Source organism: Ceratotherium simum, chromosome X, assembly GCF_057802395.1.
Source record: "Ceratotherium simum simum isolate JZ-2026a chromosome X, ASM5780239v1, whole genome shotgun sequence".
Lineage (NCBI taxonomy): Eukaryota > Metazoa > Chordata > Mammalia > Perissodactyla > Rhinocerotidae > Ceratotherium > Ceratotherium simum.
This window is the reverse complement of record NC_141940.1, coordinates 43,753,273-43,770,720: the sequence shown is the minus strand read 5'-3', so window position 1 is coordinate 43,770,720 and position 17,448 is coordinate 43,753,273. Positions and strand designations below refer to the sequence as shown.

Here is a 17,448-nt window from a genome sequence, read left to right as displayed (position 1 = left end):
TGGGTGGTGGTGCTCATCAGAGTGATGACAGGAGGCAGGTGAAGATACTTGTGCAGAGAGTCAGGGCTGGGGTGCAGGGCCCAGGGTGTCTCTCTTTCCCTGGGACTCCTTTTCTCATTTCCTCCCCGTATTTCTCAGCTGAAGTCAGCCAGGGAGTTGGACAAGATGAGAGGACTGAGACTTGAAGAGCTGTGGCTGGAAGGGAACCCCTTGTGTTACACCTTTCAAGACCAGTCCACCTACATAAGGTCAGTGTGAACCCCTGTCATGCTTTCTGGGGACTGTCACCCATAGGAGCCTGAACGACCCCTGACAATGCCCCTCCAGAGGAGGAGGCAGCATTGGTCCTCTGGGAAGACCACAGGCCCTGCTTTCTCTTTTCTGTATCCCTCATCTATGCTTAGAGAGCTACTTTCCTGCCTCTGACCAGCTCACCCCTTCAGGTGCTCTGGGGACTGTTTCCCGACTCTGCACCTAGCTTTCTCTAGCATGCTCTCCCAAGAGCGTGCTCCAGGCAGCAGGGCTCCCTCTACTCACGAGGACCGGGAGTGACCAGCCTTGAGCCAGATGCTGGTGCCCTGGACTGAGAAGGGTCCTCCCGACCAAGGTCTCATGCTGACACAGGCCTTCCTGCTTCTGAGCCAATATGAAGTTTCTCTCCCCTACCCTGAGAGGGGTTCTCTTTCCCTTGCTCCAAAAGGGTCTCCCCTCCAATCCCAGGCTGCCATGGGGGTTTCACTGCCCCATGCTGAGGTCCAAGGCCCCAGCTGGGTTCTGTCGTGACATCTGTTCCTCTGGCACAATGCCAGGAGCTGTGCACTCGTTGGGGGAAACCTGAGTTCCCAGAGTCAAGGGGCCAGAAGTGGGTCACTGCCAGTGAGAGGGCTTCCTGAGGCAGGAGTGGAGGGCAGAGGGCAGAGGTGGTTGAGGAGACAGAAGGACAGGCCTCTCAGGGGCACTTCCCCTCCCTCCATCCACACATCACATCATCCTGCCTGGTCCTTCAGAGGATCCCTGGATCACCCAAGACGGGTGTGATTCCTCAGACAAGGAATCAACTAAGACAGGCACAGGCGCACAGGGCCCATCAGTAGAGAAGGCAGTGATCATAAGAGGAGGCCATGGACCGGCAACCCCATGCTGAGCTGGGGCCTGACCCTGACTCCTTCTGGGGAAGGTCTCCTGCCCCCAGGGCTGCTCCATTTCCCATTCCCAGCTCAGACTGAGTTCACACAGGTGACAAAGTGTCAACCACTATCCAATGGGCCCCCAGTCCAACAAGGGCATATTTTCGATTTCTACCTTGAGTCCAGGGCCAACCAGAGCAGATGAAGGAAAGGGCTGCAGCAGGGGAGACATTACCCCTTTCTTCTCTCTTCTTCCCTGACCTCCACCACCATGGCAGAGCTACTTTCCCTTCCTTTTGCTTTCTCTCTCTCCCTTGTCTCTACACCCCTGTGTCTCTCTCCTGTCTCTCCTCTCTTACCTTCATTACCTCTCTGTCCTCATCCCCTCTCGTTCCCTCCCTGCCTCCTGAGCCCAGCCTCACTCACCTCCCTGCCCCAGCATCCTGGGCCATCCATGGGGGGTGTCTTGGTCCTGGCAGAATGCTCTACCCTCAGTGAGGTAGCCGAGCCCTGGGCTCCCATCCCGTTCCCTCTTCTCTCTAGAGACTTCAGTGGGGACTTGGAGGAAGGAAGGGAAGTAGGGAAGAGAAGGAAGCCCTGGAGCCTGGGCTCCAAATGCTATGTTGTGGGTGGGAAAGGAGTCAGAGCAGTCTAGGTGAGAGCCACCCAGGAGGAAGGAGAGGGAGGGAGGGAGGGACAGAGGGAGAGAGAGATGGAAGGGAGGGACAGAGGGAAGAGAGGGAAGGATGGAGGGAGGGACAGAGGGGAGGGAGAGAGGGAGGGAATAGGAATGTGAAGGTTTGGAGAGAGAAGAAGAGACTGTGCCTTTCAGACAGTTCATATGGCAAATGCTCAGTTCTCAGCAGGGAAGTGGACCCAAAACCCTTGAAATCAGAGGCTGAGGTGGGCAAAGGGGCTTCTGGATGGACAGAAGACACTGGGGAGCGTTTACGGTATCAGTGTTTTAAATCAAAGGAAGCATTGCAGCCCCAAACCATCAACCACTTCTTTCTGTTTTTGGTTTTGGACAGTGCCATCAAGGAATATTTCCCTGACTTGTTACGCCTGGTAAGTGCCTACGTTCATCATTGTCTCTTACTCACATTGAGGACCTCCACACCTGCCCTCAAGCCCTTTGGATCTCGCCTAGATTATATGTTTGCATCAGACCCTTATCCACTTTAGGGGACATGGACTCCTGAAAAAGACGTGAATACACTCTCTGGAAAAATGCCCATACAAACAGACACACGTTGCATAAAATAGTAGAGACTTCCAGGGCCTCATGATGAAGACGCCCACTGTAGTCTTGCCCATGGAATTTCCAGGGCCCTTTCACACATGACCTCTGACCCTCACCCTCTCCTGGGCCCATCCTTTTGCCTGATCACCCAGGGCCACCTCGCTGGTCTGCACTGCTGACTTCCTCTTCTCTTCTCCAGGATGGCCAGGAGTTACTCCAACCAATTATGGTTGACATTGACACCCCCTACTTAATAAAGCCCTGCAAGGTAAGGAAGAAGGATCAAACAACATGTGAGGTATTACAAGGGAGGCTTTATCAGCCACATGGTCTCAAATGTCTTTTGATTCCAGGAAAGCTATAAAGGATGCGAGACCCTGAAGAATCTAGTCCTGCAATTCTTGCAGGAGTAAGTACTCCTGGGACCACGAGGAATGGGGAAGGCTGGGACAGGCATGGCCACCCAAGCACAGGTCTGCTTGTGGGAATGTTCAAGTCTCATCTGAGGTCCAGACCACAGAGATAGACTGTCTTCATTGCTCCCCCACAGGTATTATTTGATCTATGACTCTGGAGACAGACAGGGTCTTGTCGGTGCTTACCACGACGAGGCCTGCTTCTCCCTGACCATTCCCTTCGACCCCGAGGATGCAGCTCCGTGAGTATCACAGCTCAGACTCTGCTCCTGGGCTCTGTAGCTCCCCAGCAGACACAGGCCAGCTCCTGGAAATACCCACACTGGACAGACCACCACCTCCTGTTCCTCTTTCTCTCCTAGAAGCAGCTTGTGCGAGTACTTCAAGGATAACAGGAATATAAAGAAGCTCAAGGACCCCTGTGAGTGTGTGATGGGGAAGACAGGGCAGGGAAAGGGGGCGTGGAGGGGTCAATCATAGGACACAGGGTGTGGCAGCCCCTGACCTTCGCTTTCCTCCCCCCACAGACCTGCGGTTTCAGCTGCTGAAACACACAAAAGATGACATCGTGCGCTCCCTCTGTGTGTTGCCCAAAACTCAGCATGACTTCAGCTCCTTCTTGGTGGACATGTGGATCCAGACGGTGGGCACCTGCTTCCTCCCTCAGGCAGGCCCAGAAAGCAGCAGGTGGGTAGAGGATTAGGTGGTGACTAAGCATCTGTGCTCTTCCCTTTCAGGAAAGGATGCTCTGCTTCTCTGTCAATGGGGTGTTCAAAGAAGGTGAGTGTGTGTGGAGTCCCCACCCCAGATGCCCCACTTCTCCCTCCCCCTGGCTGGGCTCCCTCTCAGAACTCTCCCAGCTTCCCTGATCTCTTCCCCCCTCTTCCTATTCCCTCTATGTTTTTCAGTCCCCACTCTGCCTCCAAACCATCCTGGTCTGACCTGTGTCCATGCCTGTCTGTGCCTCACAGCTCAGGCATCAGGGACACAGGCTATGGAGTTTGATGGCTCTCATCCCAGTCCCTTACTGTGAGAACTTGGTCCAATTACTTAACCTCTCATTTTCCTCATTTGCAAAACGGGGCTAATAATACCCACCTCTTGGGTAGCTGTAAAAAATGAATCCAATTTGTAAGGCGGTTGTCACAGAGCCCGGCACGTAGTAGGGTCCCTGTCACTGGGAGCAGATTGTTCCTATTGTTGCCCCCCCCATTCCCAACACCCTGACTCCCAGTGAACAACTGTCCAATTCAGCATGAGTATCAAGTCAGACCCTGACTGGACAACACTGTGTGAGCACGTAAAGCACGTGCGACTCTAAGGAGGTATTGTTTGTTGTTTGGTTTTGATGTGGTAGGAGAGTCTCAGAGTACTGTCCATGCCTTCACACGGACCTTCATCACTATCCCTGCCAGAAATTCCAGGTGAGTACTGTGTTATGAGTGGGAACACCCATCCCAGCCTGGGCCCAGAGGTGTGGGAATGTGGTGGTGCAGACCTCAGGGTTTTCTCAAAACTGTGGAAAGCCAACAGGTAGATCCAAGGAGCAGTCTAGCCTAGTGGGTAAGAGCATGGGCTCTGGAGTCAGAACGCTGGGTTCTCTTCCTGGCCCCAGCACTCACTAGCTGTGTGACCTTGGTCAAGTCACATGACCTCTTTGTGACTCAGTGTCTTCCTCTGAACATGGAGATTAGACTGTCCGCTCCTTGGGCTGTTGTACAGGGTAAATACGAGTGTAAAATTGTCCCTGGGTTGCAGGTAAAGTACAAATCCAGTGAAGCTGGTAGACAGTCCCTCTAAAGTTGGGCTCTGTGAGAGGGGTAGAGGTACCAGCCAAGGGATCTGGGGGGCAGGCACAGTAGAGTATGGAAGGAATCTGGTTGCTGAGTGGTGCTGGGAGGAGGATCGTTGTTGGGGGTGTGGGGTTGTCCATCCATCAGTTGTCTGGGGGCCCATTTTTCCTCCAGTCTGTGCATCGTGAATGACCAGCTGTTTGTGAGGGATGCCACCGTCAATGAGCATCAGAGTGGGATCTTCATCCCAGTGCCCACACCCACCTCTCCGTGCACACCCTCTGTGCCCACCCTCTCCCAGGAGCAGCAGGAAATGGTGCAGACTTTCTCCACCCAGTCTGGGATGAAACTCGAGTGGTCTCAGAAGTGAGTGCTGGGTGTGCATGGGGATAGGGGCGATTTGGGACAGCTGGGGTGTGAATCAGTGAAACTCGCAGGCAATTTGGAAAAATAACTTTTTGGATATTTTGCTTCCAAAAAAAATTGGGCCCATGAAAAAGGTATCATAGTATTATATATGTAAAGGATTTAAAAAATAGTATAATGCTCAATGACATTATCATCTTATATATGGAAAATCTGAAAGAATCCATCAAAAAACTACTAGAACTAATAAGAAAGTTCAGCAAGGTTTCAGGATACAAGACCAACATACACAACTCATATGTATTTCTATGTACTTGCAATGAACGATCTGAAAATTCAGTTAAGAAAACAAGCCCATTTACAACAGCTTCAAAATAGCAAAATACACAGAAACAAATATACCAAAAGAAGCGCAAATTTTATACTCTGAAATCTGTAAAACATTGTTGAAAAAAATTAAAGAAGAAATAAATAAATGGAAAGACACCCCATTTTCATGGGTTGGAAGACTTAATATTGTTAAGATGCAGTAGTACTCAGGGGAATCTACACATTCAACGCAATCCCCATCAAAAGCCTTCCATGCACAAATTGACAAGGCTATCCTAAATGTCATATGGAAGTGCACCAAAACGATCTTGAGAGAGAATAACAAAGTTAGGAGACTCACACTTCCCAATTTCAAAACTTGCTACAAAGCTACAGTAATCAAGACTGTGTGCTACTGGCGTATGGAGAGTATATGAATCAATGGAATGGATCAAAGATCTAAAAGTAAGAGCTAAAACTATAAAAATCTTGGAAGAAAATAGAGGTGTAAGTCTTCATGAATTGGGCAACCATTTCTTGTATATGACACCAAAAGCAAGAGAACCAAAGAAAAAATAGATAAATTGGACTTCATCAAAATTAAAAGCTTTTGTGCATCAACAGACACTAAGAAAAAAGTGAAAATCCCACCAACAGAATGGGAGAAAATATTTGCAAATCACATATCTGACAGGAATGTAAAGAACTCTTGCAACTCAACGATAAAAAGACAAACCAAGTAAAAAATGGAGAAAGGGATTCATCATCAGCTTGGTGGTGTGAGAGGATCCTTTTGTCTGTCCCCTTCAGTCTACAGTGAATAAAACATCCATAACCCAACAAAGGCTACATTGCACAATACACCAGGATGCTGGCAAGATCCACACTTTGGTACATATAAAGGTGGCTGAATTGGAGCACATAAAGGAGGCCAAACGGGGCAACAGCAGATGCAGAGCCCAGGATCCTGGATCCTAGCAGCAGCAGCTGAGCCAGCCACCCTCAGCCCCAGAGAACTCAGTGGGCAGCTGCAGAGGTGCAGGTGTGATGCCAGCCAGCCAGCTGCGGTGGTACCTGTGGCCACAGGAAGCAGAGCAGCAGCAGAGGTGGAGCCCTATGATCCTGGGCCCCCAGCCTCAGCTCAGAGCCTGGTAGCAGTGGCAGAGGTATGCACAGGACCCTACATCCCAACTACTGCAGCACCTGTGACTGCAAGGTAATAGGTAACAGCAGAAGTGGTGTCCGTGAACCTGGCTCCCTCCCCACTTTTCCCCTCCCCCCACCACAGAGTTGGAGCTTCTGACCCAGGTGATCCCTGATGAGGCTGAGGCTGTCAGCCATCCCTGTGACCCCAGCAGCAAATCCAGTGACTGACTGCAGCAAAACCAGCAACAGCAAGGCATTGGTGACCCCAGAAGCACAGGCAGTGACGCCGAGAGTACCAGCAACACCCCCAGATAGAGGCGGTGGAGGGTTGACCATGCAGACCCTCAAATATAGCCTGAGGCAGCTCAGGTAACAGAAACCAAAATCTAGCACTATAGCACCACCTATCAAAAAACAAAAGAAAGGCTTCTAATAACCAAGCAGTTGAAAAGTTTGAACCAAAACAGAGCTACCTAAGTAAAAAATGTGTTTACTACAGGAAATGTGCCGGTAGAGGAATAGCTCAGGAAGCACCACAAAAAGCCATGGTACCATGGCATTACAGAAAGAAAACAATTCTCCAGAAACCAAACATAAAGTCATGGAAGATTATGATCTAAATGATAAAGAATTCAAAATAGCTATAATGAAGAAACTAAAGGAATTATAAGAAACCTCAGAAAAGCAGTTCAGTGAGCTCAGGAATAAAATCAATGGACAGAGGGAATACTTTACGAAGCAGACTGAAACTTTACAAAAGAACCAAACAGAAATTCCAGAACTGAAGAATTCAATAAATGAGATTAAGAATGCATTCGAAAACATTGGAAATAGAGCAGATCCTATGGAAGAAAGAATTAGCAAGCTCAAAGATAGAAACCTAGAAATGATGCTTGTGGAAGTGGAGAAACAACTAAGACTTAAAAAAAATGTGGAAATTATATGAGAATTATCTGACTCCATTAGAAAGGGCAACACAAGGATAATGGGTATCCCAGAAGGAGAAAAGAGAGAGAAGGGAGCAGAGAGGTTATTTAAGGCAATAAGGCTGAGTACTTCCCAAACCTGGGGAAGGAACTGAATATACAAATCTATAAAGCTAATAGAACACCTGATCATCTCAATGTAAAAAGACCTTCTCCAAGACACATGATAATAAAACTGTCAAAAATCAATGACAAAGAAAGAATATTAAAAGAAGCCAAGGAGAAAAAGAAAACAACTTACAAAAAATACCCATTAGGCTATCAGCAGATTTCTCAGCAGAATCCCTACAGGCCAGGAGAAAGTGGAAAGATATATACAAAATATTGTAAGATAAGAACTGTCATCCAAGAATACTCTGTCCAGCAAAGTTATCTTTCAGATATGAAGGAGAAATAAAGGCTTTCCCAGACAAACAAAAGCTGAGGGAGTTCATTGCCATGAACTGCCTTATAAGAAATGTTGAAAGGAGCCCTCCTACCTGCAACAAAAAGGCAAAGGTATACAAAAGTATGAGCAAGGTGATAAAAAGATAGAATCAGAAAATTGCAAATCTGAATGAGAATAGGACAGTATATATTTAATTATAACCTAAAGGTTAAAAGGAAAGGAAGCATTAAAAATAACTATGACCACTTCGATTTGGTATCAAACTCACAATACAAAAAGGGGTAATTTGTGACAATGAAAACATAGAAGGGGAAGAGGGAAAGGATAGAACCTGTGTAGTCAAATGGAGATAAGATGCTTTCAGCAGAAAAAGGACTATCTTATCTATGAGATCTTTTTTTTTTTGTGAGGAAGATCAGCCCTGAGCTAACATCCATGCCAATCCTCCTCTTTTTGCTGAGGAAGACCGGCCCTGAGCTAACATCTATTGCCAATCCTCCTCCATTTTCCCCCTTTTTCTCCCAAAAGCCCCAGTAGATAGTTGTATGCCATAGTTGCACATCCTTCTAGTTGCTGTATGTGGGACGCCGACTCAGCATGGCCAGACAAGCAGTGCGTCGGTGCGTGCCCAGATCCCAACCTGGGCCGCCAGTAGCAGAGCGTGCACACTTAACCGCTAAGCTATGGGACCAGCCCCATATGAGATCTTTTATGCAAACCTCATGGTAATCATGAAACAAAAATTCAAAACAGAATCACAAAACATAAAAAATGAGAAACACATCGCAGAAAATCACCAAACTGAAATAGCAGACAGAAACTCAAGGAAAAAGAAACAACAGAAATATAGAACAATCAGAAAACAAAAGATAAAATGGCAGTATTAAGTCCTCATATATCAATAATTACCCTAAACGTAAATGGATTAAATTCACCAATCAAAAGACACAGAGTGGCTGGATGGATTAAAAAACAAGACCCAGCAATACGCTGCCTCCAGGAGACCCATCTCAACTCTAAAGGCAAACATAGGCTCAAAGTGAAAGGATGGAAGATGGTACTCCAAGCAAATGGCAACCAAAAGAAAGCAGGTGTAGCCACAGTCAAATCAGACAAAATAGACTTCAAAAAAGATAACAAGAGACAAAGATGGAAATTATATACTGATAAAGGGGACAATCCACTAAGAAGACATAACTTTTTTTAATATATATGCACCTAACATAGGAGCACCAAAGCATATGAAGCAGTTATTAACAGATCCAAAGGGTGAAATTGACAGCAACACAATAATAGTCGGGGACTTTAATGCCCCACTTACCTCAATGAATATATAGATCATACAGACAGAAAGTCAACAAGGAAACATCAGCCTTGAATGAAAGGTTAGACCTGAGGGACTTAATAGATATACATAGAATATTCCATCCAAAAGCAGCAGAATACACATTCTTCTCAAGTGCACATGGAACATTCTCAAAGACAGCCCATATGTTGGGAAACCAAACAAGTCTCAATAAACTTAAAAAGATTGAAATCATATCGAACATATTTTCCAACCACAATGGTATGAAACTAGAAATCAACTACAAGAAAAAAAGCTGGGAAAGTCACAAATATATGGAGACTAAACAACATGCTACTGAACAACCATTGGATCAATGAAGGAATCGAAGGAGAAATCAAAAAATACCTAGAGACAAATGAAAATGAAAACACAACATACCAAAATCTACAGGATGCAGCAAAAGCAGTACTAAGAGGGAAGTTTATAGCAATTCAGGCCTACCTGAACAAACAAGAAAGATCTCACATAAACAATCTAACATTACACCTAAAGGAACTAGAAAAAAGAACAAATGAAGCCCAAAGTCAGTAGAAGGAAGGAAATAATAAAAATCAGAATGGAAATAAACAAAATAGAGACTAAAAAGACAGTAGAAAAGATCAATAAAACTAAGAGTTGGTTCTTTTTGAAAAGACAAACAGAATTGACAAACTTTAGCTAGACTCACTAAGAAAAAAAGAGAGAAGACTCAAATAAATAAAATCAGAAATGGAAGAGGAGAAATTACAACAGATACCACAGAAATACAAAGGACTATAATGGAATACTATGAAAAGCTATACACCAATGAATTGGGTAACCTAGAAGAAATGGATAATTTTTTTGTGTGTGTGAGGAAGACCAGCCCTGAGCTAACATCTGCTGCCAATCCTCCTCTTTTTTGCTGAGGAAGACTGGCCCTGGGCTCACATCTGTGCCCATCTTCCTCTACTTTATATGAGATGCCGCCACAGCATGGCTTAACAAGCGGTGCGTCGGTGCACGCCCGGGATCCGAACTTGCGAACCCCAGGCCGCCACAGCAGAGCACACGCACCCAACCGCTTGTGCCACTGGACCGGCCCCTGGATAAATTCTTAGAATCATACACCATTCCAAACAGGATCAAGAAGAAATAGAGAATCTAAATAGACCAGTCACAAGTAAACAGATTGAAACAGTAATCAAAAACCTCCCAAAAAACAAAAGTCCAGGACCAGATGGCTTCTCTGGTGAATTCTACCAAACATTCAAAGAAGATTTAATACCTATCCTTCTCAAACTCTTCTAAACAATTGAAGAGGACAGGATGATTCCTAACTCATTTTATGAGGCCAACATTATCCTGATACCAAAACCAGTCAAGGACAACACAAAAACGGAAAATTATAGGCCAGTATCACTGATGAACATAGATACAAAACTCTTCAACAAAATATTACCAAAGAGAATACAACAACACATTAAAATGATCATGTCCCACCATCAATTGGGATTTATTCCAGGGGTGCAAGAATGCTTCAACATCCACGAATCAATCAATATGATACACAACATTAACAAAATGAGGAATAAAAATCACACGATCATCTCAATAGATGAAGAGAAAGCATTTGACAAGATTCAGCATCTATATATGATAATAACTCTCAATAAAATAAGTATAGAAGAAAAATGCCTCAACATACTAAAGGCCATATGTGACAAACCCACAGCTCACATCATACTCAAATGGTGAAAAACTGAAAGCTATCCCCCTAAGGACAGGAACAAGACAAGGATGCCCACTCTTGCCACTCTTATTCAACATAGTATTGGAAGTTCTAGCTGGAGCAATAGGCAAGAAAAAGAAATAAAAGGTATCCAAATTTGAAAGGAAGAAGTAAAACTATCACTATTTACAGATGACATGATTTTATACATAGAAAACCCTAAAGAATCCACCAAAACACTATTAGAAATAATAAACGAATACAGTAAAGTTGCAGGGTACAAAATCAACATACAAAAATCAGTCACATTTCTATACACTAACAACAAACTAGCAGAAAGAGAAATCAAGAATACAATCCCATTTATAATTGCAACAAAAAGAATAAAATACCTAGGAATAAACTTAACCAAGAAGGTGAAGGATCTGTACAATGAAAACTATAAGACATTGTTGAAAGAAATCAAAGAAGACACAAGGAAATGGAAAGATATTCCATGCTCATGGATTGGAAGAATTAACATAGTTAAAATGTCCATATTACCTAAAGCAATCTACAGATTCAATGCAATCCCTATGAAAATCCTGATGACATTTTTCATGGAAACAGACAAAGAATCCTAAAATTCATATGGAACAACAAAAGACTCCGAATAGCCAATGGAATCCTGAGAAAAAAGATCAAAGCTAGATGCATCCCACTCCCCAATTTCAAAATATACTATGAAGCCACAGTACTCAAAACAGCATGGTACTGACAGAAAAACGGACACACAGATCAATGAAACAGAATTGAGAGCCCAGAAATAAATTCACGTATTTATGGACAGCTAATTTTCAATAAAGGAGCCAAGAACATACAATGGAGAAAGGAAAGTCTCTTCAATAAATGGTGTTGGGAAAACCGGACAGCCACATGCAAAAGAATGAAAGTAGACCATTATCTTACACCACACACAAAAATTAACTTGAAATGGATTAAACACTTGAATGTAAGATCTGAAACCATAAACTTTCTAGAAGAAAACACAGGCAATATGCTCTTCAACCTCAGTCCTATAAGTGTCTTTTGAATATGTCTTCTCAGGGAAGGGAAACAGAAGAAAGAATAAACTAATGGAACTATATCAAACTAAACAGCTTCTGCACAGCAAAGGAAACCATCAACAAAACAAAAAGACAACCTACCAATTGGGAGAAGATATTTGCAAATCATATATCCAAGAAGAGGTTAATACCCAAACTATATAAAGAACTCATACAACTCAACAACAAAAAAAACAAACAACTCGATTAAAGAAAGGGCAGAGGATCTGAACATTTTTCCAAAGAAGATATACAGATGGCCAACAGGCACATGAAAAGATGTTCAACATCACTAATTATTAGGGAAATGCAAGCAAAACCACAATGAGATATCACTTCACGCCTGTCAGATGGCTGTTATTAAAAAGACAGGAAATAACAAGTGTTGGAGAGGATGCGGAGAAAAGGGAACCCTTGTACACTGCTGGTGGGAATGTAATCTGGTGCTGCCACTATGGAAAACAGTATGGAGATTCCTCAAAAAATTAAAAATAGAACGACCATATGACCCAGCTAGTCCACTTCTGGGTATTTATGCAAAGAACACAGAGACACTAAATTGAAAAGATATTTGCACCCTTATGTTTATTGCAGCATTATTCACAATAGCCAAGGCTTGGAAACAACCTAAGAGCCCATCAACGGATGAATGGATAAAGAAGATGTGGTGTATATATATATACAATGGAATACTACTCAGCCATAAAAAAGATGAAATGTCGCCATTCACAACAACAGGGATGGATCTTGAGGATGTTATGCTAAGCGAAATATGTCACACAGAGAAAGACAAATACCATATGATTTCACTCATGTGGAAGATAAACAAACAAACACATAGATACAGAGAACAGATTGGTGGTTACCAGGGGGAAAGGGGAGGTGGGGTGAGGGCAGAAGTGGTAAAGGGGCATATGTGTACAGTGACAGATAGAAACTAGACTTTTGGTGGGGAACACGATGTAGTCTCTAGAGAAGGCAAAATATAACATGTATACCTGAAATTTACACGATGTTATAAATCAGTGTTACCTCAGTAAAAATAATGGGGAAGATCTGAATAGACATTTCTCCAAGGAAGATATACAAATGGCCAAGGAGCACATGAAAAACTTCTTAACCACCATTAGTCATTAAGGAAATACAAATTAAAACGACAATGAGTTACCACTTCACACCCACTAGGATGGCTTTAATCAATAAAACGAATGGGAACAAGTGTTGGTGAGGATGTGGAGAAATTGGAATTCTCATGTGTCACTGGTGGGAATATAAAATAGAGCAGTGGTTGGGGAAAACATTTTGGCAGTTCCTCAAAATGTTAAACATGGAGTTACCATATGACCCAGTAATCCCACTCCTAAGTTTCTACCAGGCGAAATTACTACACGTGTTCACTCTAAAACTTGTACAGGAATGTTCATAGCAGCATTATTCACAATGGCCACAAAGTGGAAACAACTTAAATGTCCTTTAGCTGATGAACAGATAAATAAATCTGGTACATCCATATAGTAGAATATTATTCAGTTATAAAATAGAATACAGTTCTGATATATGCCATGGCATGGATGAACCTTGAAAGCATGCTAAGTGAAAGGAGCCAGTCACAAAAGGTCGCACATTATGTGATTCCATTTATATGAAATTTCCAAAATAGGCAAATCCACAGAGACCAAAAGCAGATGAGTGGTTACCAGGGTCTGGGGTGAGGGGAGGAATAGGGAATGATCTCTAATGGTTAAGGAGTTTCTTTTTGAGGTGATAAAATTATTTTGGAATTAGATAGTTGTGATGGTCGCACAATCTTGTGAATATACTAAAAAGCACTGAATTGCACACTTTAAAATGGTATGTGCATTATATCTCAATAAACAATGATTGGAAGCTTGTATTTTTAAAATTTTCATTTGTTAGTTTCTTGAGCATCTTTCTTTATCAATATATATTAAGCTCCCTTGTTCTTCTGAACAGCTCTATTATTCAGTTTTGCATTCGGGTGGGCGTGAATGCTAGTGATAGACATTTTGGTTTTCACTAGGTCTTTCTTTGTCATTACACATAGTGTTCATTCTGGTACATGTGTCCCGGCAAATATGTGGCATAGATTTAATGGCGGCATTGCATGGTCAGCGTGTCTGTACTGCGGTACTAATGGAGATCACCTGTTCTTTTCCCACTCCAGGTGCCTTCAGGACAATGAGTGGAACTACACCAGAGCTGGTCAGGTCTTCACTATGCTCAAGGTGAGGTCTGGGAATCAAGTGGGTTCAAGAAGGCCATTTCTGGGCCTTCAGGAAGGCCGGGAAGGTGGAGGCAGGTGGCCTGGGAATGAAACTCAGGGAGTCGGCTCTTCTGACATCCTGATTCCTTCCCTCCAGACCGAGGGCAAGATCCCAGAGGAGGCCTTCAAAGAAATCCCCTAAAAGGAGCCGTTGGATGTCGTCTTTGTCTTCATCCCCATCATCTTTGTTTCTCTTTTCTCCAGCCTAAGGCCATGCCCATGACTGGGGGTGGAGGCCTGGCTGACCAAGAACCCAAAGTTAACTCGTGGGCCAGGTAACATAACGACCTGAAGGGTCAGTTGTTCTGTGTATTTTCCCCACTCATGATGGCTGTTTATTTTCATAATAAAGAGTGATGTTGCACGTTGTATGTTGTGTGTCCTGGATCACTCTTCCCCTGCCCCAGCCATGAGCCAATGGGTCCAGAACTGAAAGGCCCTGGCCTCTCCTCCTGCCCTCCATTCACCCTGGCAGTCCCTAGCAGATACATCAGGCTTGGCTCTATAGGTAGTTTGTCAGTAAATCCTATGAGAAGGGACACGTGCTGCTTCCAGGGATTGGCCTCTGGAGACAGTATGACTCAGCCTGATGCTCTACCTGGAGGCCCCCAGAAGCAGGCGTGTGACCTGGCACAAAGGGGCTGTGCAAGGGATGCCTACTGGCTGCTGAGGGCTGTGGAAGGAAGGAAGGTGAGGACTCACATATTTCACTTCTTATTCCCAGTCATTTGAATGTTTTCAAAGACCACACCATGAACAATTTTATGATTTGCACAGCTCACACCATGCTTCCATGTGTCTTCTCATCCATCCACTGTGCTGCCTCCTCCTCCTTTCTGAAGGTGCCCTGTGGGAGGGATCTCGCTTTAGCACCTGAGAGGGAGGGAGAGCCAGCCAGTCTGCCCAGTGCCTTTCTCAGAGAGCTGACACCAGGTGCTCCATTTCCATGTGCTTTGTTTTCAATTCCACACAAACCACAGTGGCACCTGATCTCACATTCTGGTCAGTTCTGTGGGACCTTTCTCATCGACTGGCAATTAGTAGTTCAGAATTGCAGGCAAGAGTGGAAAGGGACACTTGCACAATTTATTTTCCACACTTCTGTAATGTTTGCACATCCGATGACAAGCAGGCATAATTTTTGAAATTAATAGTAGTACCAAATTTCAACTTACAATCCTATAAAGGATGACATAGGTGAGGTACCACCTGTTTACAAATTATGCCTCTAATTTGGGGTCTCGTATATGTTATTTTCTACCACTTGCCACTTCTCCTTTCTTTATGTATATTTACATGAGGGATCCATATATTGGCGTGTGCTTGTCTTAAAAATATGAACTAAGGGATAATTGCCATTATGTAAGGAATAACCCCATGTTATTCCACGTAGTGCCTCAATGATCAAAGACTAGTCTTAGCCTTCTCACCTAGAGAACAGAGACCACAGTGCACACCTCTCAGCTGCATTGTGAGGAATAGAGGCAGTGTCACATGTCAGCGAACAGTCGCAGTGTCTGGCTCAACTCAGGCTCTCTGAGCTATCTGAGTTCCCTCATGGGCAGGGACCATGGAACCCATCACATGGCCCCTCTACTTCCTCTCTGCACATCATCAGGCTTCCACATCCTTGGACTCCTTCCCTAGCCAGCTCAGATGCCATGGTCTTCCAGTCACTCATTGTCCTGCCATTCCCTCAATTCCCTTGGTCCCATGACCTGGGCAAATGCTAACCCTGCTGTCTTCCTCCTCATACACAGGTCTCTGTGCAAACAGTCCTGCAGGACAGGTTTTTGGAACTATAAATGCTGAGGCAAAATGTGTGCTTTGCAAGATTATTTCTGAAGTTGGGGGGCAACAGATACTCTCATACATTGTTTCTGAGGATGGAAATTAGCGTATCAATTTCTTAGTGTCACTTGGAACAATTTATCATATATGCACACATAAGTATGTATGTACACACATTTTATATAAATAGAATCATAATGCAGACACAGTTTTGTACCCGTTTCATTTTAGTTTCCAAATGTATTGACACAAAACTGTTTATAATATTCACTTGTTTTGCCTTAAGTTTTTGTAGGATGTCTAGTAAGGACTTTCTTTTATTCTTGACATTAATTTGTGTGTTAATTGTGTGGAGTGTGAGATAGAGGCTGATTAGGAATGAAGGCAGGGGGCTGGCCCCGTGGCTTAGCGGTTACGTGCGCGTGGTCCGCTACTGGCGGCCCGGGTTCGGACCCGGGCGCGCACTGATGCACCGCTTGTCCGGCCATGCTGAGGCCACGTCCCACATACAGCAACTAGAAGGATGTGCAACTATGACATACAACTATCTACTGGGGCTTTGCGGGGAAAAAAAGGAGGAGGATTGGCAATAGATGTTAGCTCAGAGCCGGTCTTCCTCAGCAAAAAGAGGAGGATTGGCATGGATGTTAGCTCAGGGCTGATCTTCCCCACAAAAAAAAAAAAAAGGAATGAAGGCCGGAAATGGGAGTCCCGGCCAGGAGGGTCCAGCAGCAGCTGCTCTGTTCATTTCCCTGGGCCCTGGCACATCCTGCTGGCACACAGATAGGGTGGCAGGGAGGCTGGGGCTGTGGAATTCATGTGGGATTAGCTTCACAAAGAGACATTATTTCCTGTATGTCACTTCTCTTCCTGCCCATCAAGTACAAAGGCATCAAGTTCATGGACATCCCCAACAAGGTGCACTTCTTACAAAGGCTGCTGGGGGGGAGTGGACCCCTCGCTGTCCTCCACCAGGTCCCACATCTGTGGGGAAGGAGCCCCAGAAGTAGCTGCAGGAACTGCAGGGGAAGTGGCCTGATGATACCATTTTCCATCTCTCATCTTCAACTAACTCATGCCTTCCCTCAGAATACCTCTCCGGCTCCTGTGTGGTACTCTCCATTCCCAACACTTTGTCCCTGAACTTGTCTCTGAACTGCTGCCTTTATCCCTGGGATCCCTGCCTGTAGCTCCCACCTCCAGCCCTGGTGCATAATTGCTGCTTATCTTCCTAAATATGGATTCCATTTATGCTATTTGCCTGCTCATAAGGCTTTAATGGTATCATTCACTTAATGGTCACAGAATTTCCCTCCAGCCACTGCTCCTCAGGATCCTCCCATCCTGTAACCCCTGTGCTGAAGAAAGCCAGTGGTTGGATGTGAACACTTCATCTCCTCAGTGGCCATATCCAAAGGCATAAACTTCAGAGCTATATCATGCAAGGTTAGACACTATCCTCCACCTCCACCAAAA

At 44.6% G+C, this 17,448-nt stretch overlaps 1 protein-coding gene across 1 annotated transcript in view; it reads left to right on the top strand.

Moving 5' to 3' along the window:
- Nucleotides 1-14,550, top strand: part of LOC101389863 (nuclear RNA export factor 2-like) — a 28,265-nt gene extending 13,715 nt beyond the window's left edge. The window contains exons 10-21 of the mRNA XM_087427371.1: nt 139-248; nt 2,159-2,195; nt 2,570-2,638; nt 2,724-2,779; nt 2,921-3,028; nt 3,149-3,207; nt 3,314-3,429; nt 3,524-3,566; nt 4,144-4,210; nt 4,754-4,945; nt 14,083-14,143; nt 14,279-14,550. Coding sequence (XP_087283497.1) covers nt 139-248; nt 2,159-2,195; nt 2,570-2,638; nt 2,724-2,779; nt 2,921-3,028; nt 3,149-3,207; nt 3,314-3,429; nt 3,524-3,566; nt 4,144-4,210; nt 4,754-4,945; nt 14,083-14,143; nt 14,279-14,323 — 963 coding nt within the window. The 3' untranslated portion in view covers nt 14,324-14,550. The remainder of the gene's footprint in view (nt 1-138; nt 249-2,158; nt 2,196-2,569; nt 2,639-2,723; nt 2,780-2,920; nt 3,029-3,148; nt 3,208-3,313; nt 3,430-3,523; nt 3,567-4,143; nt 4,211-4,753; nt 4,946-14,082; nt 14,144-14,278) is intronic.
- Nucleotides 14,551-17,448: the final 2,898 nt, after the last annotated feature.